General features: G+C 41.0%; 1 protein-coding gene across 2 annotated transcripts in view; it reads right to left on the bottom strand.

The window, feature by feature from the left end:
- LOC102269536 (UDP-glucuronosyltransferase 3A1) overlaps positions 1–19,168 on the bottom strand; it is a 37,253-nt gene extending 18,085 nt beyond the window's left edge. The window contains exons 1-2 of one of the 2 annotated variants that reach the window (XM_005911356.3): positions 19,075–19,168; positions 16,405–16,506 (exon numbers count right to left, since the gene is read on the bottom strand). In XM_005911356.3, coding sequence (XP_005911418.1) covers positions 16,405–16,506; positions 19,075–19,168 — 196 coding nt within the window. The remainder of the gene's footprint in view (positions 1–16,404; positions 16,507–19,074) is intronic. The other variant, XM_005911357.3, reaches the window with a different exon arrangement.
- Between the last annotated feature and the right edge of the window lie 6,087 nt (positions 19,169–25,255).

The following is a 25,255-nucleotide window of genomic DNA, read 5'->3' as shown; positions in this document are numbered from 1 at the left end:
GATGGACAGGGAGGCCTGGCGTGCTGCAGTTCATGGGGTTGCAAAGAGTTGGACACGACTGAGTGACTGAACTGAACTGAACTGAACCTCAACATAATAAAAACTATGTATGAAAAACCAATAGCAAACATTATACTCAGTGAAGAAAGACTGAAAACTTTTCACTAAGGTCAGTAACAAGACAAGGAGACCTCTTAACTATTTCTATTCAATATAGTACTGGAAGATGTAGCCAGAGTAGTCAGGCAAAGGAAGCAAAGAAGGAAAAAAGGGCATCCAAATTGGAAAGGAAAAGTAAAAGAATCTCTGTTCACAGATGATGTAATCTTACATGTTAAAACCCTAAAGATTCCACAAAAAATGTTGGAACTAAAAAGTGAATTCATCAAAGTAGCAAGATAAAAAGTTCATACATAAAAATCAGTTGCCTTTCTATACTATAAATGAATACTTTAAAATATTTTCAAAAATAATTCCAAATACAGTAGCATCAAAAAGAATAAAGTACTTGGGATTTAGCTTAGCCAAAGAGTTGAAAGATTTGTGAAGTGAAAACTGCAAAGCAATTTTGAAAGAAATTAGAGGAGACAAATAAATGTAAATACATTTCCATGTTCATGAATTGGAAGACTCAGTTGTTAAGATGTCAATACCACCCAAAATGATCTACAGATTCAATGCAATCCCTATCAAAATCCCAATGATGTCTTTTGCAGTAATGGGGGGAAAAAAAACCATCTTAAAACTACTTTGAAATCTCTAATATCTGAAATAGCCAATGACACAAGCACCCATGCTCAGTCACGTCCCATAGTTTGTGACCCTATAGACTATAGCCCACGCTCCTCTGTCCATGGAATTTTCCAAGCAAGAATACTGGAGTGGGTTGCCATTTAATATTCCAGGGGATCTTCCTGACACAGTGATTGAACCAGAGTCTCTTGCATCTCCTGCATTGGTAGGCAGATTCTTTACCACTGTATCATGCATAGCCAAAGCAATCATGAAAAAGAACAAAGCTAGAGGAATCACACTTCCTGATTTCAAAATTCACTAGAAAGCTACAGTAATTAATATAGTATGGAACTGGAATAAAACAGAAATGCAGACCAATATAAAAAAGCTCCCCAAAACATTTTTGACCAGGGACCATGACCATTCAATGAGAAAACAAAGTCTTTTCAACAAGTGATACTGGGAAAACTAGATCTCCACACACAAAAGAATGAAGTTGTCAGTTCCAATTCAAAATGGTGACATACATATTGAATGAAGTAAATCAGACACAGAAGGAGAAATACCATATGGCATCCCTTATATGTGGAATTGAAAAAAGAAATGATGCAAATGAACTTATTTACAAAATAGAAAGAGACTCACAGACTTAGAGAATGAACTTACGGTTGCCCCAGGGGTGGGGGAGAAGACTGGAAGGAAGGGATAGTTGGGAAGTTTGGGATGGACATGTACACACTGCTATGTTCAAAAAAGAATAAACAAAAAGACCTACTGTATAGCAATGGAACTCTGCTCAATGTTACGCAGCAGCAGCCTGGATGAGAGGGGAGTTGGGAGCCTCAGCCATTTATATGTATGGCTGAGGCCCTTCACTGTTCACCTGAAGCTATCACAACATTGTTAATTGGCTATACTCCAATACAAAATAAAAAGGTTTTTTAAAAATGATGGTGATGTAGGAGGCTCTTGAACTTCTATTTGATGGCTCCATAAACCCATCATATCTGTAGCTACATACAGATAAATTCCCTCTGAAAGAAATCCAGGAACTAGATGAGTGACTATGCATCTATTGAGCGAAAAAAGAAAACAGCACATCAAAATGGGTAGGAGGCAATGGTGAAAAATTGAAAGCATTTCCCCTAAAGTCAGGAACAAGACAAGGGTTCCTTCCCACTTTCACCACTACTATTCAACATAGTTTTGGAAGTTTTGGCCACAGCAATCAGAGCAGAAAAAGAAATAAAAGGGATACAAATTGGAAAAGAAGTAAAACTCTCACTGTTTGCAGATGACATGATCCTCTACATAGAAAACCCTAAAGACTCCACCAGAAAATTACTAGAGCTAATCAATGAATATAGTAAAGTTGCAGGATATAAAATCAACACACAGAAATCCCTTGCATTCCCATACACTAATAATGAGAAAATAGAAAGAGAAATTAAGGAAAGAATTCCATTCACCATTGCAACGAAAAGAATAAAATACTTAGGAATATATCTACCTAAAGAAACTAAAGACCTATATATAGAAAACTATAAAACACTGGTGAAAGAAATCAAAGAGGACACTAATAGATCTGTTCATGGATCAGAAGAATCAATATAGTGAAAATGAGTATACTACCCAAAGCAATCTATAGGTTCAACGCAATCCCTATCAAGCTACCAACGATATTTTTCAAAGAGCTAGAACAAATAATTTCACAATTTGTATGGAAATACAAAAAACCTCGAATAGCCAAAGCTATCTTAAGAAAGAAGAATGGAACTGGAGGAATCAACCTGCCTGACTTCAGGCTCTACTAAAAAGCCACAGTCATCAAAACGGTATGGTACTGGCACAAAGACAGAAATATAGATCAATGGAATAAAATAGAAAGCCCAGAGATAAATCCATGCACCTATGGACACCTTATCTTTGACAAAGGAGGCAAGAATATACTATGGAGAAAAGACAATCTCTTTAACAAGTGGTGCTGGGAAAACTGGTCAACCACTTGTAAAAGAATGAAACTGGAACAGTTTCTAACACCATACACAAAAATAAACTCAAAATGGATTAAAGATCTAAACGTAAGACCAGAAACTATAAAACTCCTAGAGGAGAACACAGGCAAAACACTCTCTGACATAAATCACAGCAGGATCCTCTATGGCCCACCTCCCAGAATATTGGAAATAAAAGCAAAAATAAACAAATGGGACCTAATTAAAATTAAAACTTTTGAACAACAAAGGAAACTATAAGCAAGGTGAAAAGACAACCTTCAGAATGGGAGAAAATAATAGCAAATGAAGCAACTGACAAAGAATTAATCTCAAAAGTATACAAGCAACTCCTGCAGCTCAATTCCAGAAAAATAAATGACCCAATCAAAAAATGGGCCAAAGAACTAAACAGACATTTCTCCAAAGAAGACATGCAGATGGCTAACAATCACATGAAAAGATGCTCAAGATCACTCATTATCAGAGAAATGCAAATAAAAACCATAATGAGGTACTATTTTACACCAGTCAGAATGGCTGCTATCCAAAAGTCTACAAGCAATAAATGCTGGAGAAGGTGTGGAGAAAAGGGAACCCTCTTACACTGTTGATGGGAATGCAAACTAGTACAGCCACTATGGAGAACAATGTGGAGATTCCTTAAAAAACTGGAAATAGAACTGCCATCAGTTCAGCTCAGTTCAGTCTCAGTCATGTCCGACTCTTTGGGACCCCATGAATTGCAGCACACCAGGCCTCCCTGTCCATCACCAACTCCCCGAGTTCATGCAAACTCACGTCCATCAAGTCAGTGATGCCATCCAGCCATCTCATCCTCTGTCGTCCCATTCTCCTCCTGCCCCCAATCCCTCCCAGCATTAGGGTCTTTTCCAATGAGTCAACTGTTTGCACGAAGGGGCCAAAGTATTGGAGTTTCAGCTTTAGCATCATTCCTTCCAAAGAACACCCAGGACTGATCTTCTTCAGAATGGACTGGTTGGATCTCCTTGCAGTCCAAGGGACTCTCAAGAGTTTTCTCCAACACCACAGTTCAAAAGCATCAATTCTTCAGCACTCAGCTTTCTTCACAGTCCAACTCTCACATCCATACATGACCACTGGAAAAACCATAGCCTTGATTAGACGGACCTTTGTTGGCAAAGTAATGTCTCTGCTTTTCAATATGTTATCTAGGTTGGTCATAACTTTCCTTCCAAGGAGTAAGCATCTTCATGGCTGCAATCACCATCTGCAGTGATTTTGGAGCCCAAAAAAATAAAGTCAGCCACTGTTTCCATTGTTTCCCCATCTATTTTCCATAAAGTGATGGGACCAGTTTTCTGAATGTTGAGCTTTAAGCCAACTTTTTCACTCTCCTCTTTCACTTTCATCAAGAGGCTTTTTAGTTCTTCTTCACTTTCTGCCATAAGGGTGGTGTCATCTGCATATCTGAGGTTATTGATATTTCTCTTGGCAATCTTGATTCCAGCTTGTGCTTCTTCCAGCCCAGCATTTCTCATGATGTACTCTGCCATATGACTCAGCAATCCCACTGCTGGGCATACACACCAAGAAACCATTATTGAAAGAGACACATGTACCCCAATGTTCATCACAGTACTGTTTATAATAGCCAGGACATGGAAGTAACCTAGGTGTCCATCAGCAGACGAATGGATAAGAAAGCTGTGGTACATATACACAATGGAATAATACTCAGCCATTAAAAAGAATACACTTGAATCAGTTCTAATGAGGTGGATGAAACTGGAATCTATTATACAGAGTGAAGTAAGCCAGAAAGGAAAACACAAATACAGTATACTAACGCATATATGTGGAATTTAGAAAATGGTAATGATAACCCTGTATGTGAGGCAGCAAAAGAGACACAGATGTATAGAACAGTCTTTTGGACTCTATGGAAGAGGGCAAGGGTGGGATGATTTGGGAGAATGGCATTGAAACATGTACAATATCTATGTGAAGCGAATCGCCAGTCCAGGTTCGATGCATGATACAGGATGCTCGGGGCTGGTGCACTGGGATAACCAAGACGGATGGTATGGGGAGGGAAGAGGGAGGGGAGTTCAGTATGGGGAACACGTGTGCACCCATGGTGGATTCATGTTGATATATGGCAAAAGCAATATAATATTGTAAAGTAATTAGCCTCCAATTAAAATAAATAAATTTATATTTTTTTAAAAAATGGGTAGGAGAGACTGAGACACAGTCTTACCATAAATCCCAGCCTTGACACAACAACCCACAATTGGGAAGGAACTCACAATTCCCAGCTTCTTTCTGAGAAGCAAAGGGTTGGAACCCCAACATCTGGAGGTCCAGCATTTAAAACCTCTACTTGATGGACAAGACCCCCAAACCTCTAGATTTCAGAGCATATGGCATCCACAAGAACACAAGGATATAGCAAATTAAGTAACAGGTTTCCATCTGCTCATGCGGATCCACTATGGCTAACCCTCCTGGCCCAGCAGAGAGCAGCGGACTCATACATCCTCAGTCTTTCCAGAAAGAGATCTATTTGCTTATCTTCAAAGTTCTCATAACTTATTTTAAAAGAAATCCTACAAAACAATATGTATATATTATATAGTATGTTATATAATATATTATTGGGTCTATAACACATGGAAATGTAATATATTGCCAACAACAAAAAGAGCACTGGGGCTGAGGAAAGCCAAACTGGGCCAAGAAAAAGAATCCAGATGGTACTAACACACAAAATTATGAGAAACACAAATTAAAAATACTAAGTTTGATAGAACAATAGTTTTATATATATACTTTTCCTCCTTCATAAAAGATATAAAAATAATTTAAGTAATAACTATAATAAAGTATTGTTCAGTCTGTAACATTTATAGATGTAATGTGTGTAACAAAAACACCATTGAAAAGAAGACAATGGAGAACTCTATGTTACTCTACAAATGAGTAATAGCTCTATATCTCACTGGAATTAAGTTAGCAGAAATTTAATTAAGCAATTGACTATATATATATATAATACACACATACACACACACACACATACATACATGTGTCCAGTGGCTTAGTGGTGTCTGGCTCTTTGCGACCCCATGGACTTTAGCCCACCAGGCTCCTCTGTCCATGGAATTTTCCAGGCAAGAATACTGGAGTGGGTTTTGCCATTTCCTACTCAGGGGATCTTTCCAACCCAGGGATGGAACCTGTGTCTCCTGCATCTCCTGCATCGGCAGCCAGATTCTTTACCACTTTAGCCACTTGGGAAGCCCACTTGGTATATATGTATGTATATATACATATCTCTTAGCTGCACAGGGTAGCATGTGGGATCTTAGTTCCTTGACCAGGGATCAAACCCACACCCCCTCTAGTGGAAGCACAGAATCCTGACCACTGGACCTCCAGGGCAGTTCCAAGCAGGTGATTCTGAGATAAGATGTATATAGTAAGTCCTAGAACAACTGCTATGAAGACCTACAAGACCTTCTAGAACTTACACCCCAAAAAGATGTCCTTTTCATTATAGGGGACTGGAATGCAGAAGTAGAAAGTCAAGAAATGCCTGGAGTAACAGGCAAATTTGGCCTTGGAGTACAGAATGAAGTAGGGCAAAGGCTAATAGAATTTTGCCAAGAGAATGCACTGGATATAGCAAACACCCTCTTCCAACAACACAAGAGAAGACTCTACACATGGACATCAACAGGTGGTCAACACCAAAATCAGACTGATTATATTCTTTGCACCCAAAGATCGAGAAGCTCTATACAGTCAGCAAGAACAAGACCGGGATTTGACTGTGGCTCAGATCATGAACTCCTTATTGCCAAAATCAGACTTAAATTGAAGAAAGTAGGGAAAACCACTAGACCATTCAGGTATGACCTAAATCAAATCCCTTTCGATTATACAGTAGAAGTGACAAATAGATTTAAGAGACTAGACCTGATAGAGTCCCTGATGAACTATGGACAGAGGTTTGTGACATTGTACTGGAGACAGGGATCAAGACCATCCTGAAGAAAAAGAAATGCAAAAAAGCAAAACGGCTGTCTAGGGAAGCCTTACAAATAGCTGTGAGAAGAAGAGAAGCAAAAAGCAAAGGAGAAAAGGAAGGACATAAGCATCTGAATGCAGAGTTCCAAAGAATAGCAAGGAGAGATAAGAAAGTCTTCCTCAGTGATCAGTGCAAAGAAATAGAGGAAAGCAATACAATGGGAAAGACTAGAGATCTCTTCAAGAAAATTTGAGACACCAAGGGAACATTTCATGCAAAGATTGGCTCAATAAAGGACAGAAATGGCATAGACCTAACAGAAGCAGAAGATATTAAGAAGAGGTGGCAAGAATACACAGAAGAACTGTACAAAAAAGATCTTCACAGATAATCACGATGGTGTGACTACTCACCTAGAGCCAAACATCCTGGACTGTGAGGTCAAGTGGGCCTTAGGAAGCATCACTATGAACAAAGCTAGTAGAGGTGATGGAATTCCAGCTGAACTATCTCAAGTCCTAAAAGATGATGCTGTGAAAGTGCTGCATTCACTATGCCAGCAAATTTGGAAAACTCAGCAGTGGCCACAGGACTGGAAAAGGCCAGTTTTCATTCCAATCCCAAAGAAAGGCAATTCCAAAGAATGCTCAAACTACCACACAATTGCACTCATCTCACATGCTAGTAAAGTAATGGTGAAAATTATCCAAGCCAGGCTTCAACAATACATGAACCGTGAACTTCCAGATGTTCAAGCTGGTTTTAGAAAAGGCAGAGGAACCAGAGATCAAATTGCCAACATCCGCTGGATTGTCAAAAAAGAGAGTTCGAGAAAAACATCTATTTCTACTTTATTGATTATGCCAAAACCTTTGACTGTGTGGATCACAATAAACTATGGAAAATTCTGAAAGAGATTGGAATACCAGACCACCTCACCTGCCTCTTGAGAAACCTCTTTGCAGGTCAGGAAGCAACAGTTAGAACTGGACATGGAACAACGGACTGGTTCCAAATAGGAAAAGCAGTACATCAAGGCTGTATATTGTCACCCTGCTTGCTTGACTTATATGCAGAGTACATCATAAGAAATGCTGGGCTGGAGGAAGCACAAGCTGGAATCAAGATTGCCAGGAGAAATATCAATAACCTCAGATATGCAGATGACACCACCCTTATGGCAGAAAGCAAAGAAAAACTGAAGAGCCTCTTGATGAAAGTGAAAAAGGAGTCTGAAAAAGTTGGCTTAAAGCTCAACATTCAGAAAACCAGAAAAGATCATGGCATATGGTCCCATAACTTCGTGACAAATAGATGGGGAAACAGTGGAAACAGTGGCTGACTTTATTTTGGGGTGGCTCCAAAATCACTGCAAATGGTGACTGCAACCATGAAATTAAAAGATGCTTACTCCTTGGAAGGAAAGTTATGACCAACCTAGATAGCATATTAAAAAGCAGAGACATTACTTTATCAATAAAGGTCCATCTAGTCAAGGCTATGGTTTTTCCAGTAGTCATGTATGGATGTGAGAGTTGGACTGTGAAGAAGGCTGAGCACCGAAGAATTTATGCTTTTGAACTGTGGTGTTGGAGAAGACTCTTGAGAGTCCCTTGGACTGCAAGGAGATCCAACCAGTCCATCCTAAAGGAGATCAGTCCTGGGTGTTCATTGAAAAGACTGATGTTGAAGCTGAAACTCCAATACTTCGCCACCTGATGGGAAGAGCTTACTCCTTTGAAAAGACCCTGATGTTGGGAAAGATTGAAGGCAGGAGGAGAAGGGAACAGTAGAGGATGAGATGGTTGGATGGCATCACTGACTCAATGGACATGAATTTGGGTAAACTCCAGGAGCTGGTGATGGACAGGGAGGCCTGGTGTGCTGCAGTCCATGGGGTCACAAAGAGTCAGACACGACTGAGAGACTGGACTGAACTGAAGAACATCTGCTAAGGGAAAAAAAAAAAAAACTTTCAAAATAGTGAAGAAATTATTAAAGAACTTAAAGTACAAAATAAAAAATATCCACTTAATGTAAAGAAGATAAAAAAGGGAGAACTAAAATGGATGCAGAATTAGAATATCAACAAGGAAGCCAAATGTTTGAACACAACTATAAACCAATTCACTTCATGAGAAATAAATGGGGAAATAGTGGAAACAGTGTCAGACTTTATTTTATGGGGCTCCAAAATCACTGCAGATGGTGACTGCAGGCATGAAATTAAAAGATGCTTACTCCTTGGAAGGAAAGTTACTGCCAACCTAGATAGCATATTCAAAAGCAGAGACATTACTTTGCCAACAAAGGTCCATCTAGTCAAGGCTATTGTTTTTCCAGTGGTCATGTATGGATGTGAGAGTTGGACTATGAAGAAAGCTGAGCGCTGAAGAATTGATGCTTTTGAACTGTGGTGTTGGAGAAGACTCTTGAGAGTCCCTTGGACTGCAAGGAGATCCAACCAGTCCGTTCTGAAGGAGATCAGTCCTGGGTGTTCTTTGGAAGGAATGATGCTAAAGCTGAAACTCCAGTACTTTGGCCACCTCATGCAAAGAGTTGACTCATTGGAAAAGACTCTGATGCTGGGAGGGATTGGGGGCAGGAGGAGAATGGGACAACAGAGGATGAGATGGCTGGATGGCATCACTGACTCGATATACGTGAATTTGGGTAAACTCCGGGAGTTGGTGATGGACAGGGAGGCCTGGCGTGCTGCAATTCATGGGGTCACAAAGAGTCAGATATGACTGACCTGAACTGATAAACCAATTATGGATAACAGGCATCTGTAAAGCACTCCACCCAACAACAGCAAAATGTATTTTTTTCAAGTGCACACAGAACATTCTCTAGAACACACCACGTTTAAGCCATTACTAAAACACAATAAACAAACAAACAAAAAAAAGGTTATTTTCTCCAACACAGTGGAATGAAATTAGAAATCAGAAAGAATTTGAGAAATTCACAAACACTTCAATATGAAAACAGCAAACTCCTTAAGTAACACCAGTAAAAATGACAGTATAAGAATATCTAGCCCCATCCCCTCCCAGAAACACCAATCTGAACAACTATTCATGCATGAAAGTAACTTCACAGGAGCTAAGGATTCCAGGCAGGGGATCACAGCACCTGGGCAAAGCATAGAAATGAGGAAAGATGTATTTAAGAAGTTAAGAACGATAGATTCATATTACCCACCTTACCTCTCCAGCAAGCCCAGGCAGCCCAGCACAGGGACAGTTACCTTTCCCATGGGAGAAGGAAAGTGAAGTAAGATTCAACTTTACCATGTACCCTGGCACTGGCCCATCCCAGCACAGAAATGACTTCCACAGTCAGAGATGCCTTCCACGGCACCAGGCTTCCCAGGCACTCCCACAAACCCAGGTCCCTCACCCACCCTGTTGCCTGACAGCTCCCATGGTCCCAGACTCCTAAAGACGCTCACAACTCAGGTTTACCCCAGTTATCAGGCCATGCACGTGCCTGCGAAGTCACTTCAGTCATGTCTGACTCTTTTCAAACCCATGGATTGCAGCTCACCAGGCTTCTCTGTCCATGAAATTCTCCAGGCAAGAATACTGGAGTGGATTGCCATTTCCTCCTCCAGGGGTCTTCCTGACCCAGGGACCAACCTGCATCTCCTGTGTCTCCTGAACTGCAGGGGGATCCTTTACCCCTGAGTCATTGGAGAAGCCTATAGTATCAGGCCAGCCCCTGCAAATCTGGACTGCCAACCAGCTTCCAAAATCTCAGGCTTTCAGCCTATCACAGCACCAGACTAGCCCCCATAGACCCAAACTCTTCTGGAAAACTGAGGAGAGAGCACTCCCAAATTCATCCTGTAAGGCAGGCATTGTACTGATATCAATGCCAGAAAACATATCTCAAAGAAATCACAGGGCAATATCCCACATGAATACAGATATAAAATTTTAAACCAAAATTTAAGGCAACAGCATCTAAAAATATATAAAATAGAAAATATATCTTGACCAAGTCAATCAACATTCCCATGAAATGAGGTTAGTTTAACATTTGAATATCAATCAGTGAAATTTATGTTAGTGGAATAAACAAAAAATTATATATTCATACCAATACATAAAGCAAAAGCATGAAATTCAATCTCATCAAAATTAGAAATTATGCTCTTCAAAATATACTGCTATGAAAAAGATAAGCCATAAACTGGGAGAAAATATTTGCAAAGCTTATATATGATGAAATATTTATATTCAAAATATATATTTAAAGGACTCTGAAAATTCAGTAACAGGAAAACAAGCTACTCAACTTTAAAAATGGGGAAAATTTGGGAATTCCCTGGTGGTCCATGGACTAGGATTCAGTGCTTTCCTTGCCAGAGAGTGAGTTCAATCCCTGGTTCGGGAACTATGATCCTGCAAGATGGGTGGAGTGGCCAAAAAAAGAAAATGGGAAAAATCTGACAAACCATGAAAAGTGAAAGTGAAGTCATTCAGTAGTATCTGACTCTTTGTGACCTCATGGACTGTAGCCTACCAGGCTCCTCCATCCATGGAATTTTCCTGGCAAGAATACTGGACTAGGTTGCTATTCCCTTCACCAGGGGATTTCCCCAACCCACGGATCGAACCCAGGTCTCCCACATTACAGGCAGATGCTTTACTGTCTGAGCCACCAGGGAAGCCCTGATAAATCATGTATTACCCATATATCACCAATGAAGATATATGAGTAACAAGCACATAAAAAATGCTTAGCATCAACAGTCATGAAGGAAATGCAAACAGAAACCACAACTAAATACAACTAAACACCTACACAAGAATGGCTAAAGTTGAAAAGACTAACTATACCAAGTATTGACAAGGATTTGGTACACATGGAACTTGCATTCTCACTTTTTGTGAGAAAGTAGAATATTAGAGCCATTTTAGGAAATAGTTTGACCATTTCTTAAAAAGTTAAACATACACCTAATGCTGCTGCTGCTACTACTGCTAAGTCGCTTCAGTCGTGTCCAACTCTGTGCGACCCCATAGACAGCAGCCCACCAGGCTCCCCCGTCTCTGGGATTCTCCAGGCAAGAACACTGGAGTGGGTACACCTAATGCTACATACACCTAATTGTCACTGCATTCCTAGCAATTACTTCAGAGAAAAAACAGCACATGTTCACACAAAGCCTTGGTCACAAGTGTCGATAGCAGGTTTATTTTTAATAGTGCAAAACTGGAAACAACCCTAATGTCCATCAACAGGCAATTCAATAAACATGCTGTGATGATCTACACAATAGAACATTACTCAGCATAAAAGGGAATGAACTATTCAGACACACGATGTAAATGAATCTCAAAATAATTATGCTGAGTAAAATAAGAGTAATTATGATCAAATTTATGTAAAATCTAGAAGATGCAAAGTAACATATGGTGACATATTAGCAATTAACTGGCAATGAGAATTGAAAAGTAAGAAGAGAGGACCAGAAGGGGAAACTGCTAAAGGACATGAGAAATATTGGAGGGTAAGAAATATATTTTTCTATCTGAATTATGTTGGTTTCACAGTTATAGATATATTTGTATGTATATGTGTATGTACATACACATATGTATTTAAATATGTGCTGCTGCTAAATCACTTCAGTCGTGTCCAACTCTGTGCAACCCCAAAGACGGCAGCCCACCAGGCTCCCCCGTCCCTGGGATTCTCCAGGCAAGAACACTGGAGTGGGTTGCCATTTCCTTCTCCAATGAATGAAAGTGAAAAATGAAATTGAAGTTGCTCAGTCATGTCTGACTCTTAGTGACCCCATGGACTGCAGCCTACCAGGCTCCTCCATCCATGGGATTTTCCAGGCAAGAGTACTGGAGTGGGGTGCCATTGTGCAGTTTATGCAATATTACTTCAAAAATGTTTTATAATGAAGATAAGGAATTTCTGTGGCCAAGAGGAAGTAACAAGATTATATTTACTTCCTACTTTAAACAACTAAAAAAATAAAAGAACGATATACAATAAAATGGCTTTTAGACATTGGACACCCAGCAGTTCAGGGCATTGATGGCTGGCTGAAGAAAATTTCCAGGGTACAGCTCATGGAAGAGGTACCCATATCTGGCCTGGCTGTCTCCCACAGCAGCTAGAATTCATAACACAGAATGCCAGAAAAGCAAAAGAGCACCACATAGAGGAAAAGCTCCCTGAGTTTTTTTCAGTGCATACATGTGATGAAACTACCCGAAGTAGTTTCAAACTAGCCTCACACCACCCTTATGGCAGAAAGCAAAGAAGCACTAAAGAGCCTCTTGATGAAAGTGAAAGAGGAGAGTGAAAAAGTTGGCTTAAAACTCAACATTCAGAAAACTAAGATCAAGGTATCTGGTCCCATCACTTCAAGGTAAATAGATGGGGAAATAATGGAAACAGTGAGAAATTTTATTTTGGGGGGGCTCCAAAATCACTGCTGATGGTGACTGCAGCCATGAAACTAAAAGACGCTTGCTACTTGGAAGAAAAGCTATGACCAACCTAGACAGCATATTAAAAAGCAGAGACATAACTTGGCCAACAAAGGTCTGTCTAGTCAAAGCTATGTTTCCAATAGTCATGTATGGATGTGAGTGTTGGACTATAAAGAAAGCTGAGCACTGAAGAATTGATGCTTTTGAACTGTGGTGTTCGAGAAGACTCTTGATAATCCCTTGGGCCACAAGGAGATTAAACAAGTTGATTATAAAGGAAATCAGTCCTGAATATTCATTGGAAGGACTGATGCTGAAGCTGAAGCTCCAATCCTTTGGCCACCTGAGGTGAAGAACTGACTCCTTGGAAAAGACCCTGATGCTGGGAAAGATTGAAGGCAGGAGGAGAAGGGGATGACAGAGGATGAGATAGTTGGATGGCATCACCAACTTGATGGACATGAGTTTGGGTAAGTTCCGGGAGTTGGTGATGGACAGGGAGGCCTGGTGTGTTGCAGTCCATGGGATTGCAAAGGGTCGGTCATAACTGAGCAAATGAACTGAACTGAACTAAACTGACCCAAAGCCGAGAATGGCTACTACCATTGATGAGGCAGAATAACACCCAGAGATTGTAGAGACCCAGGGTCTCTTTCCACGCTGTTACCTAACTTTGATATTTAATGAATATCTATGGACAAGTTCCTGAACCAACTTGATAAAGGTGACATTTTGATATTCATCTGTCTAACTCTTGTAACTTTCTCTCAGCTGGTTCTAAAATTCAGAGGGAAATACAGTTGTATTTTATTAAGCTTTATAAGCCCCCCAAATTGCCTTCTTTTGATGACAATAGACTAAGATATTGTATATTTTGTTCTCAGGGCTAAGGTGAGACTACTGCTGCTGCTGCTGCTAAGTCGCTTCAGTCGTGTCTGACTCTGTGCAACCCCAGAGACGGCAGCCCACCAGGCTCCGCCGTCCTTGGGATTCTCCATGCAAGAATACTGGAGTGGGTTGCTATTTCCTTCTCCAATGCATGAAAGTGAAAAGTGAAAGTGAAGTCACTTAGTTGTGTCCGACACTCACCACTTGATAAAGGGAAGAGCCCACGAGCCCAGTTAAAAGCCTGAATTCCAACATAGAGTTTCTTTGATGTACTCTTATACTTACACACCCAAAGAACACAGAACTTGCTGAAAAGAGTGAGAATTGTCCAGTCAAGAGAAAGTTACTCTAGGCAGATATCAGCTTGAGTGTGTGTAAGCCAGTCGATCAGTGATGTAACTATATAGTTCCCCCAAAACAAAGAGGACCTGTTACATGGAGAACATCCAGCTAGTAGACAGAGATACAGAGAAGCTGTCTTGGGGAAAGGAAAAGAGTCAGAACTTCAGACAATTAAGTTCTCTTTAGGGTGGAACCTGCTACTTGTGATTTCAGTTATTGATGGGAACAATAGTACATCTAATATCAGAAATATCTGCTACTTTAAATTTTTGAAGTCATTTATTTAAGTTGTAAATAAAAATCACTACAGGGAAGTTATCTAAACAGGTACTTTAACTGGACTCATGCACTCCTCACTATATCAAGTGGTGCTCACCTTAGCCCTGAGAATGAAAGATACAACATCTTAGTCTGCCATCAAGGGAAGAGAAAAACGAATATTTTATTTCAAAACCTAAGAAATTTTCATTGAGATGTGAATACTGAAAGAAACTCTGAACTTCGATTAAAACTCAGGTAAAACTAAGAGGAACCCCCAAACTGTTTGCAGATTTTGGAGTGTTGTGTAAGTTTCTAAAAGAGATAGAGGGTCTTTTGGCAGTTTCTCAAAGCCATGGGAACCACCAAAATGAAATGTTCATGACTGACAGTCAAGGCAGATACAAAGGGGTATGGATAGAAGGGATATTTGATGAACAATATGGAACCCAATCTAGAAGGTGATTAACACGGTATTAGGACTCTTTGCAACCCCATGGACTGTAGCCTACAAGGCTCCTCTGTCCATGGGATTTTCCAAGCAAGAATACTGGAGTGGGTTGCCATTTCCTTCTCCAGGAGATCTTCCTGACCCAGGGATTGAACCCGGGTCTCCCGCATTGTAGGCAGATGCCTTACCGTCTGAGCCACCAGGGAGCTCTTTAGAACAGTCTAAACAACAGCAAAGCTGGAAATTCATCTTCAGAATTTTATAATTGCTCAGACTTATTTTTTCCAACAAAGCTGCTTAATTTTGCAAATTTTTTTTTAAATTTAAGTTTTAGCAACTCTGATGGAGAAACCCAGAGCTTAAAGTCCCAGATTCACCCACCAGAGGGGACGACAGAGGATGAGATGGCTGGATGGCATCACCGACTTGATGGATGTGAGTTTGAGTGAACTCCGGGAGCTGGTGATGGACAGGGAGGCCTGGCATGCTGCAATTCATGGGGTCGCAAAGAGTCAGACACGAGTGAGCGACTGAACTGAACTGAACGGATTAACTTGCTATGTGAACTCAAACAAATCATTCAAGTTCCCTGAGCCTCTGTATCTTTATCCGTCAACAGAGAAAAGCTGATTGGATTAATAAGCTTCATTTTAGCTGAAACTCTTTCAACCGGTGTCACTAGATTCAGTAACTCAAGAACTTCTGACATTGCTATATACAACTCATGAGGCGACTGATTTTTCCATAATAATGTATGGAGGCTTGCCTGAAATAAAGTAACATCCAGATAAGGGGGTAAACTATAGACAAATAAAATGTAGAGGTTATTGAGATATCCAGCGCTTGTATGACTCAGGGCGCTCAAACCGGGGCTCGACAACAACCTAGAGGGGTGGAGTGGGGACGAAGGTGGGAGGGATATTCAAGTGGGAGGGGACATGGGTAGACCTATGGCTGATTTATGTTGATGTTTGGTAGAAACCTAGATGCAATATTGTAAAGCAAGTATCCTTCAATTAAAAATAAATAGATCTAAAAATAAAATGCTTCCAAAAAATGAAGAGGGAACATTTTCTAAAAAAAAAAAAAAAAAAGATATCAGCACTTAACATAAACATACACACACCCCCGACACATTTTGTCCATTATTTCAATACTAGATTCAAAAAAGTTTCGCGTTAAGCAGTACTATACAAAGGGCACTGCCTCTTTTTGGCTGGGATTGAAGAATTCAATAATTATGAGAAAAGATACCTGAGGCTAGACTTCTTCCTCTATTAGAAAGCATAGTGACGTTATGACCATGATCCTGAAGAATCTGAGACACCCGGTGCATTAGTAGACTATGGCTTCCACCTAGGAAAAATATATATCATTTTTGTGAAGACGAGAACTGAGGGTATGAAATTGATGTGGAGGTGTGGGGCAAACCAGGGTAAGATAACAGAAAGCTGACAGTGAGCAGAGAAAGATGAGTTTCTCCAGTACCTCTTTCTCACTCTGGTTAAGTCCCAAACTGGATACCTATATTCTGCCTGCCCAGATCTTTGACCTATCTACCTTTGACCTCCACTATCTTTGATCTGTAGTGGAGGGCAATCCTCCATTAAAGATTCCCTCTTATGACTTGTGGTCTTTGAAACAATGTAATGTAATTTTGGTGTTTAAGTCTTTGGAGTTCCTGAGCCTAAGGCACACCCTGCATTTTAGCTGGGGTCTTATGGAGAGGCCATAGCCTAAAAAAATAACTGTACTGGTAGATATTCTGGCCCAGTGCCATGCATGTGAGTGTGGAGTGTTCCTAATAGGCAGTCAATCCAAGCTATTTCTGAAATTCTTCTCTTTGGACATGAATGCTAGAGTAGGAGCCAGAAATATGGAAGCTTGAATTTGGTTCTAAGAAACAGCCATTGGAAGAAAAGATGCGGAGCCACCACTTAGAGCCAAAATGCTTGAGATTCAAATATATTTCACAGGAAGTTTCTCAGTTGAATGTCTCACATCCACTAAGACAAGCAGGAAAACTGTGGGGTCCATAGGATGGGCTTGCAGTATCTTATATGCATGAGAAACAGGACATCCATCCTAGGACAATCCGGGGATCTTTAAGAAAGAGAGGCTTAATCCTTGGGAGAGATGTGAGCTCCATTATACCAATAGCCTATCTAAAATTATGTACTATCATGGGGCATTTTTCTTGCATCTGTGAGTCTCAGCAACAGATCAGATCTCCAGGGGCATTTTTATGTACTATCATGCATCTTTGATCTGTCTCAGCAACAGAGAAAGCCAGATCTCCAGAGAAGGGACAGACTTGCCAAAGTTGGGAAGTCGGGGTCTTAGAGAGAGGAAAGTCCCATAATCATCGGGTCAGTGGTGAGTAGTACGGGCAGGGCTCAGTTGATAAGTCGTGTCCAACTCTGTGTGACCCCATGGACTATATAGCCTATCAGGCTCCTCTGTCCAAGGAATTTCCCAGCCAAGAATACTGCTGTGGATTGCCATTTCCTTCTCTGGGGATCTTCTCCACCCAGGGATGGAAACCCTGGTCTCCTGAATGGGCAGGTGGATTCTTTACCACTGACACCTGCGAAACCCAGAGAGAGGTACAGAGCTACATAGTGTGTGTCTGTGGGAGTTACTCTAGTATTTCATATCCATACTTGTGTTGCCTGAGGTAACACAAATTACATAAAACATAGTACCCCTGCTTAGACTGCCTGCTCTTGTTCACATTAACTGTTGGAAGAAATGGCTGCGAGGGAGAAGAGGTTGGCACAGACACAGCTGTTCACGTGGCTCTTCATAAGGGGCAAAGGTGGGGCTTCCGGCACCTGGTTAACTGCCCCAGCTCTGTCCTTGGAGTTGAGGCTGGAGGACAGTGTACTTTCAAGAGAGAAAACTTTTTCTCTGTTACCTCTATCATTGAAAAATAGGTTTATAATAGGCTTTTTAGAAATCCCCACTGTAAAAAAGGAAAAGAGTGGAATCTGTGGAAGAGGATGGTTTTGAGGTAAGAAATCATAAGTGAATTCCCAATGTGTGCCAGGAGAGAGGTCTGTTGTGCTCTTGTAAAAGGCACCTCATTTCCCTGACCCTCCGTTTTCCTCTCAGGAAATAAAAAGGGAGGCCCAGTGAGAGTTCTGTGATTTCTTCCAGCTCTAGGATCCCCAGGTTCTCTGGGATCTAAAAGCAAGCTAGGGAGCCCACCATCTTTTCAGGATGGGTCAAATAAAACTCATGGAGAAACTCCATCCTCTGAGGACTCCTTATCCTGATAAAATTTCCCCTTTTGTCTTCTGTTCTCTCTGGGGCAAAAGTAATGGAAATAAAACTGGGTCCACGATGCGCAGAATCAACGGTTCCACTCTCCTTCAAAAGCTTCCATCAGCACGGGTGAGAGAGGGGCTCCCAAATGCGCCACTGCCCTGGGGTCCTCCCGTCTGCCCGCCCGCTCAGTTTTCCAGTTAGGAAACAGTCCCAGTTCGTGCTGCTGTCCCAGGAGCACCTGTCCCCAGAGCCTGAAATGGACTCCACCTTCTACTTTCTACTGGCATCTGTTGCACACCGCTCAGAAGTTCAAAGTGACCCTTTCAAAATCCCGCAGGTACCTTGGAGGAGACGGCCTGGGGTCTCAAGCTCAGAAATAGACCAAAACTTCTGGCTCCCGCTGTGCCCACAGGGAAGCGCATCCAGAGCTTAGGAAACTGCTCCTCTTCTCCAGGTCTATCAATAATTTCACCTTGGTAGTAGAGACCTCTCTCTGCCCCACAACCCTCGCCAGCCTCTCCCTCCTCTAACCTAGGACACAAACCCAGCCTGGAAAACCATATGAAAAGCCCCTCTGACTAAGGGGGCTGTTGGCATGACTACTGGCCGGGAGCCTGGAACAAGCCTGTCCTGATTCTCCGGCCAAGCACTCACCCAGTGAGGATATAGTCAGGATTTTGGCGGCCTCTGAGAGCAGGAGCGCAGGCAGTAAATATATGACTAGAAGAAGCACCCGCTGCGCCCCCATCGTCGCTCCGGAGAGGCTGCGGAGCCGAGCCCTAAACTGCGCGCCCGGCGGCCCGAAACCCGCGCGCCCTTCGCACGCGCAGCGCGCAGGCAGTGAAGGAAAGACGCAGGCCAGGAGCAGGGGACAGAGATCCTGTGGGTCTTTGCTCTATACGTCCGTCTCGCCCTTTGGCCTCTCCTCCCCAGGAAAGTACACCATTGGATATTCTGTCCTCACCCTCCCTAAATCTGGGCAGTGGGGAGGAGGGATTAGTGTGCTTAACCCTCTCAATCCACGTAATCACCAGGACCTTCCGGATAGAAAAACACTCTGAACCAGTAATGGTAAGGACCTTAGGAAATCACATCGAAGAAAGTTATACCTCCAAATGGCGCCGACCCAACTCCCTTTCAGGGATCCATCCAGAAGTTATGGGACCCCCATCTCCTTTCGAACTGCCCTAAAGATCTCCTAGGGCCATCGGAACGCCCCATTTCCCTGGTACCTGCTTAAAATCTCTACTGACTGTCCCACGCTCAGGATCTCAGAAATTGATTACCAAAGGAAAGTGACTTACCTTTATTTCTCAGAGTTTCTTTGGAAAGTACTGAGTAACTCACTCATGAAAGTTGCTAGTGTAGTGATTTAAACACCTCTGAAAGTCCAGGTTCAGAAGACTGAACCTCTAAAAGCTGAAACTAATTCTGAATGGGAATCATAAAATAGGATTGGTGAGCACCAAGATGTTCTATTTTTATAAAAGTATGAAATTTTTCTTTAGAAAAAATTTTAAACTCTCCTAATAATTATTGCACTTTTTTCCCTTCCAAGTCCCTCCCTCCGTGTTTGGGCCATACTGTTTGAGGCTATGTGAGTATATGTGTTGTGGTGGTGGTTTAGTCTCTCAGTCATGTCCGACTCTTGCAGCCCATGGACTGTAGCCCGCCAGGATTTCCCAGAAAAGAATACTGGAGTGGGTTGCCATTTCTTTCTCCAAGAGAGCTTCCACATCCAAGGATTGAACCCATGTCTCTTGCATTACAGGTGGGTTCTTTACTGCTGAGCCACCAGGGAAGCCGGATTACAAGCATACACATTGATAACTGTCATCTTTTCAGATATTATGTCTTCTCAATGGGGAAAAAAAAAATTGATCTGCAATATGAAGGTACCATTTGACATTAGTGTAATCACATTACCTTATCTACAAACTTATTCAAATTTGATCAACTGTCTCAATAGATATCCTGTGTTGTAATATTAATTTCTGGTGCAGGAATCAGTCTGGGATCACACACTGCATTTAGCTATCATGTCTGTTTCATCCCCTTAAGTAAGGATTGATTTCTCAGCCTTTCTGTTTTCCTTTCATGTCTGACATTTATTTTGTAAAATGGCTCTCAATTTGGGCTTATCTGATGTTTTCTCATTCTACTTCACATTACAGAGTTTTAGCAGGAATACTACAAAAGCTGTGTTGATTCCATTTCAGTGAATCACAGCAGGAAACCCGAGATGTCAGTCTGTCCTAATACTAGTGATAATAACTTTGATCACTTGTTGAAGGTGGTGTCCAGTGAGATTCCCAACTGTAAAACTACTATTTTTTAGCCCAAATTAGGAAATAAGTTGTGGGGAGTCCTTTTGAAACTGTGTAAATTCTGTTCTTCATCAAATTTCACTCACTCATTTTATTATGTTTTCTATTTATTGACTGATTCAATTATTCCTTTTGTGGCAAATTAATGATTTTAACTCCATTTTCTTTCTTCATTTATCATACAGCATTCTGTTGTATGGACATGCATTTGAGCAAACTCTGGGAGATAGGAAAGGACAGGGAAGCCTAGTGTGCTTCAGTCCATGGGGTCGCAAAAAGTCAGACACGACTTGGTGTATAAACAGCAAATACTGTTGCTAACAAAATTGCCTTCTGCCCCATCTATTTAATTATCCCTCCACCTATATATCTGTCTCTATTCATTTATTATCAGTCTTTACTCCTGGATCCACATTTCTTCAATGGAATACATTCTCTTACCATCATTATTTTGGAGACTTTTCTTTCTTGCTTGCACATGATTTCTAGACTCAGCTTGTACTTTCCCTTCCTCTGTTTTACATTTATCCATTCCTTTAGGAACTCTTTTAGTAGGAATTGGTGTTTAGAACCCTGGATATGGCACTAGAAGTACTCACTGTTATTGAAGCACCACTGTTTATATCCCCCAAATGGACAGTTATGAAATATATAGTGCTCAGTTGCTTCAGTCATGTCCAACCCTTTGCAGCCCTATGAACTGTAGCCCACCAGGCTCCTCTGTCCATGGAATTCTCCAGGCAAGAATACTGGAGTGGGTTGCTATTCCCTTCTCCGGGAAGTCTTCCCAGCCCAGGGATCAAATGCATGTCTCCTGCAGCTTCTGCATCGCAGGTGGATTCTTTACTGCTGAGCCACTGGGGAAACTTGTGAAACATATAGATATAGATATAAATATTACATACCTGTATCTCTCTATATAGTCAGGTTTATATCTACTTTATTTAAAAAAAGCATGCATTCACACTGATACCTTCAATTTCAATACAAACCAGTGATAATTCTAATCTTTGCCACTTTCACACTTGTAATTTCCTTTTTAAAGTTAAAAAATCTGACTCTCAACCTCTTTGGTGTATTGATAATTACTCCTTTGCTCCATCATACTGAGCACTGAAAGAAGGTACCAATCCACCAACTGTGAACAACAAACCTACTTAATAGACCACACAATTTTTTGCAGTTCTCTTTTTTTTGTACTGACAACACAGTTTTTAAGGTATTGTGTTCAAATGGCAATTGTGAGATCAGATATGTGGTTACCAGAGGAAGGGGTGGGGGGTATTGGGAATATAAAAATTTTAGATGGCATGATTCAAATGAGCTCTAAAAATGTATGAATATCAGAGAAATAGGAGCATAATATTTGATGATATTAAATAGTTACTATTCATTTGGAGAAGTATCATAATGTTATTGTGGTTATTTAAAAAGAGATACCTTGGCTCTTCAGATCCGTTCTTGAAGACAGATGAAGTATCAGAGTGTTTTGGATTTGCTTCAGAATAATTTGGGGCAGGGGATGGAGGCAATGTTGAAAATAGGTGAGAATATAGAGGAAAGAAAATTTGCCAGGAGTTTATAATCTTAAATGTTGGACATGGGAAAATTCTGATTTTACAAATATTAGAAATCTGTCATTAAAAACTTTTTAAACTCTCCATGATTCTAATTTTTCTTGCTGTTCCAGTTTTTGAGGTCACACCAGTAGTATGTATACATTTTCATAGTTTCACACAGTCCCAGTGAAATAACTCACCTTCATTACAAAAGTACCAATTTTGTCTCTAGTAAAGCTTTTTACCTCAAGTCTGTCTGATGTTATTCCTAATTATTCAGGTCTTCTTTTCCATTAGCATTCATGGCCTGTCTTTTTCTATCCTTTTATAGTCAACCCTCCTGTATCCCCATGTTTTAGATGTGCCTCTTGAAATGGCAATTAGCTTGTTGTTAATCAAGCCAGTCAATTTTTGTATCCGAACCGAAGTGTATAGGTTTACATCAACCATGTTCTTATTTCTCCCTCTTATTCTTTCTTTTCTTCTCTGTTTTGTCTTCCTTTTCAGCTTGGAATACTTTTTGTTACTCCATTTTCTCCCTCTGATTCCCCTCTTGTCTCTTTTATCCAAATAAAGTATCCCAGATTCACAACATGCCTTTACCACTTATCAAGGTCAAAAATTAATCCTTATCTCTACCTACTTCTGGGCAACACAAGGACCTTAGAAGTTCCATTTACCCACTCCTGACTTACATGCTATTTTTGTCCCACATTTGGAGTCTATATTTTTAACCTCAGGAAACATTATTTTTTTACTTTAATTATTAATTGTATTTATTAAAGACTTTACACCAGATTTCAGAGAACTCAGTAAGTAATGAGAGATACTGAGGCATTACAGAGTTAGTAGCTATGGAAGGCTGCCACCACCCCCTTGTGCTAAGGGAACAAAGGAAAGAAGTGAGAGTTACTAAAATTTAGAGCCTTGGTAAAGAATCTGCCTGCCATGCAAGAGACCCCCGTTTAATTCCTGGGTTGGGAAGATCTGCTGGAGAACGGATATGTGCCCACTCCAATATTCTTGAGATTCCCTATTAGCTCAGCTGGTAAAGAATCTCTCACCTGCAATGTGGGAGACCTGGGTTCAATCCCTGGGTTGGGAAGATCCCCTAGAGAAGGGAACAGCTACCCACTCCTGTATTCTGGCCTGGAGAATTCCATAGACTGTGTAGTCCATGGGGTTGCAAAGAGTCAGACACAACTGAGCGACTTTCACTTTCAGAGTCTTGGTGGTGAGAGCCATGCAAAGCTTGGAAGGAGAATGGAGGAGTGTCTTGCTCATTTGGTGTTGATGCTTTAGGACCACAGAAGGAAATCCACAGAACTGAAACCCAGACCTGAGAGGGGCAGTCACCAGCCAGTGCTAATATCTGTGAGGGGCCCAGGGAGGCTGACTCCAGTATTTCGGAAGAGCTGCAAACAGAAAAGCACTCCTGGCACTAAAACCGCCACTGCCACCATGAAAAACCATCCCTGTGGTGTTGCTGGCATAAGCAGGGAGCGCACAGGATGCCCCAAGTCCCCACCTGTCCCTGCGGCCTTCCTCTGGTGTCGCCTGTTTGCAGAGTCCCAGAGGGAGGGAGCTGGGCATGCATTTGGCAGATTGCCAGTGTCACAAGGCAGGGCAAAGTTTCTCAAAGCTGAGAAACAACAGCTTCATAACTGGTAAACCTGGCCTGCCATTTCTGGAACCAGAAATCCAACTGCCTCATTCCTGGTCCCATGGTTGTATTAGCAAATAACTGTTATTTCTATATCAATATCTTGAAAATGTAGTTTTCTTGACTGTATTTGCATTTGAACATGATAAAAAGTTCAAATACATTTTTTATTTTCAAAACTATTGAAAGAAAAGATTATATTAAAAAAAAAAAAAAACAGACTTCCCTGGTGGTCCAGTGGTTACGAATTTGCCTGCTGACGCAGAGAACACAGGTTCAATCTCTGCTCTGGGAAGATCCCATATGCCACAGGGCAACCAAGCTCGGGTGCCCCAACTACTGAAACCCATGCACTCTAGAGCCCATGTACCGTAACTAGAGAGTAGCTCCTGCTCTCTGCAACTCTGGAGAAAGCCCACACACAGCTATGAAGACCCAGGCAGCCGATAAACTTTTTAAAAAAGAAAGAAAGAGATATCTAGTTAATAACTGGTCTTAGGAAGTGTTCTAAGTAGTCGATTTCCATTATTTCCTAGTTTCCATAATCCTAGTGCAATTGGGGACCAGTTAATGCAGCCACTTACCACAACTTCAACATAGCATTTCACATTGGATCAAAAAGAAAATGTCAGGCCAAATACTCTAAATTTGCTCTTTGTGGACAGGTAGGAAACATATCAGACGTGTGAGTCTCTAGCTATACTGTACATACATATTTTAATTAAATTTTTTTAATTGTGGGAAAAAAGTCACTATTTCATTCATGTTCCTGTTCTTAACATTTTGAATGATATAGCTATCCAGTGATGGACAGATGTCTAATAATATACAGAATTCTATAAATATGTCTCTAACTACAGTCTCGTTAATGTGTGACTTTTATTTCTTGGTGATGGTTTTAAGGATTTGTATTGGCCAGTCTTCTAGCTTCCTGTTGTCCTGGAGGACTCATGTTTCCTTTGGTTGCTTTTTTTTTTTTTTTTTTAACCCAATACCCAAAGGGAGCTTTCGCTCCCTTTTACCTCTCCTTCTTCAGAAATGAAGTGTTTCCAAGACCGTTACCTTGGGTCCCCTCATGGTGTCATGTCCCTTTCCTGGTGTCATAGCTTTGATCTACCAGGACTTCTTTTTCAAGATTTTTATACAAAATATAGTTATTCTCCTTCTAGGTGCAGTTTTAACTCATCCTTGGGCCTTCTATGGCCTTTTTCTCTTTTTTATATTATTCCTCTTGACCTAACCCTCGAGAACTTTGTAGTTTCCACTTATGGGAAGGTGTGGGTTTT

This window comes from Bos mutus, chromosome 20, assembly GCF_027580195.1.
Source record: "Bos mutus isolate GX-2022 chromosome 20, NWIPB_WYAK_1.1, whole genome shotgun sequence".
Taxonomy (NCBI): Eukaryota; Metazoa; Chordata; class Mammalia; order Artiodactyla; family Bovidae; genus Bos; species Bos mutus.
Note: the sequence above shows the minus strand (reverse complement) of the source record. Positions and strands in the feature narration are given on the sequence as shown.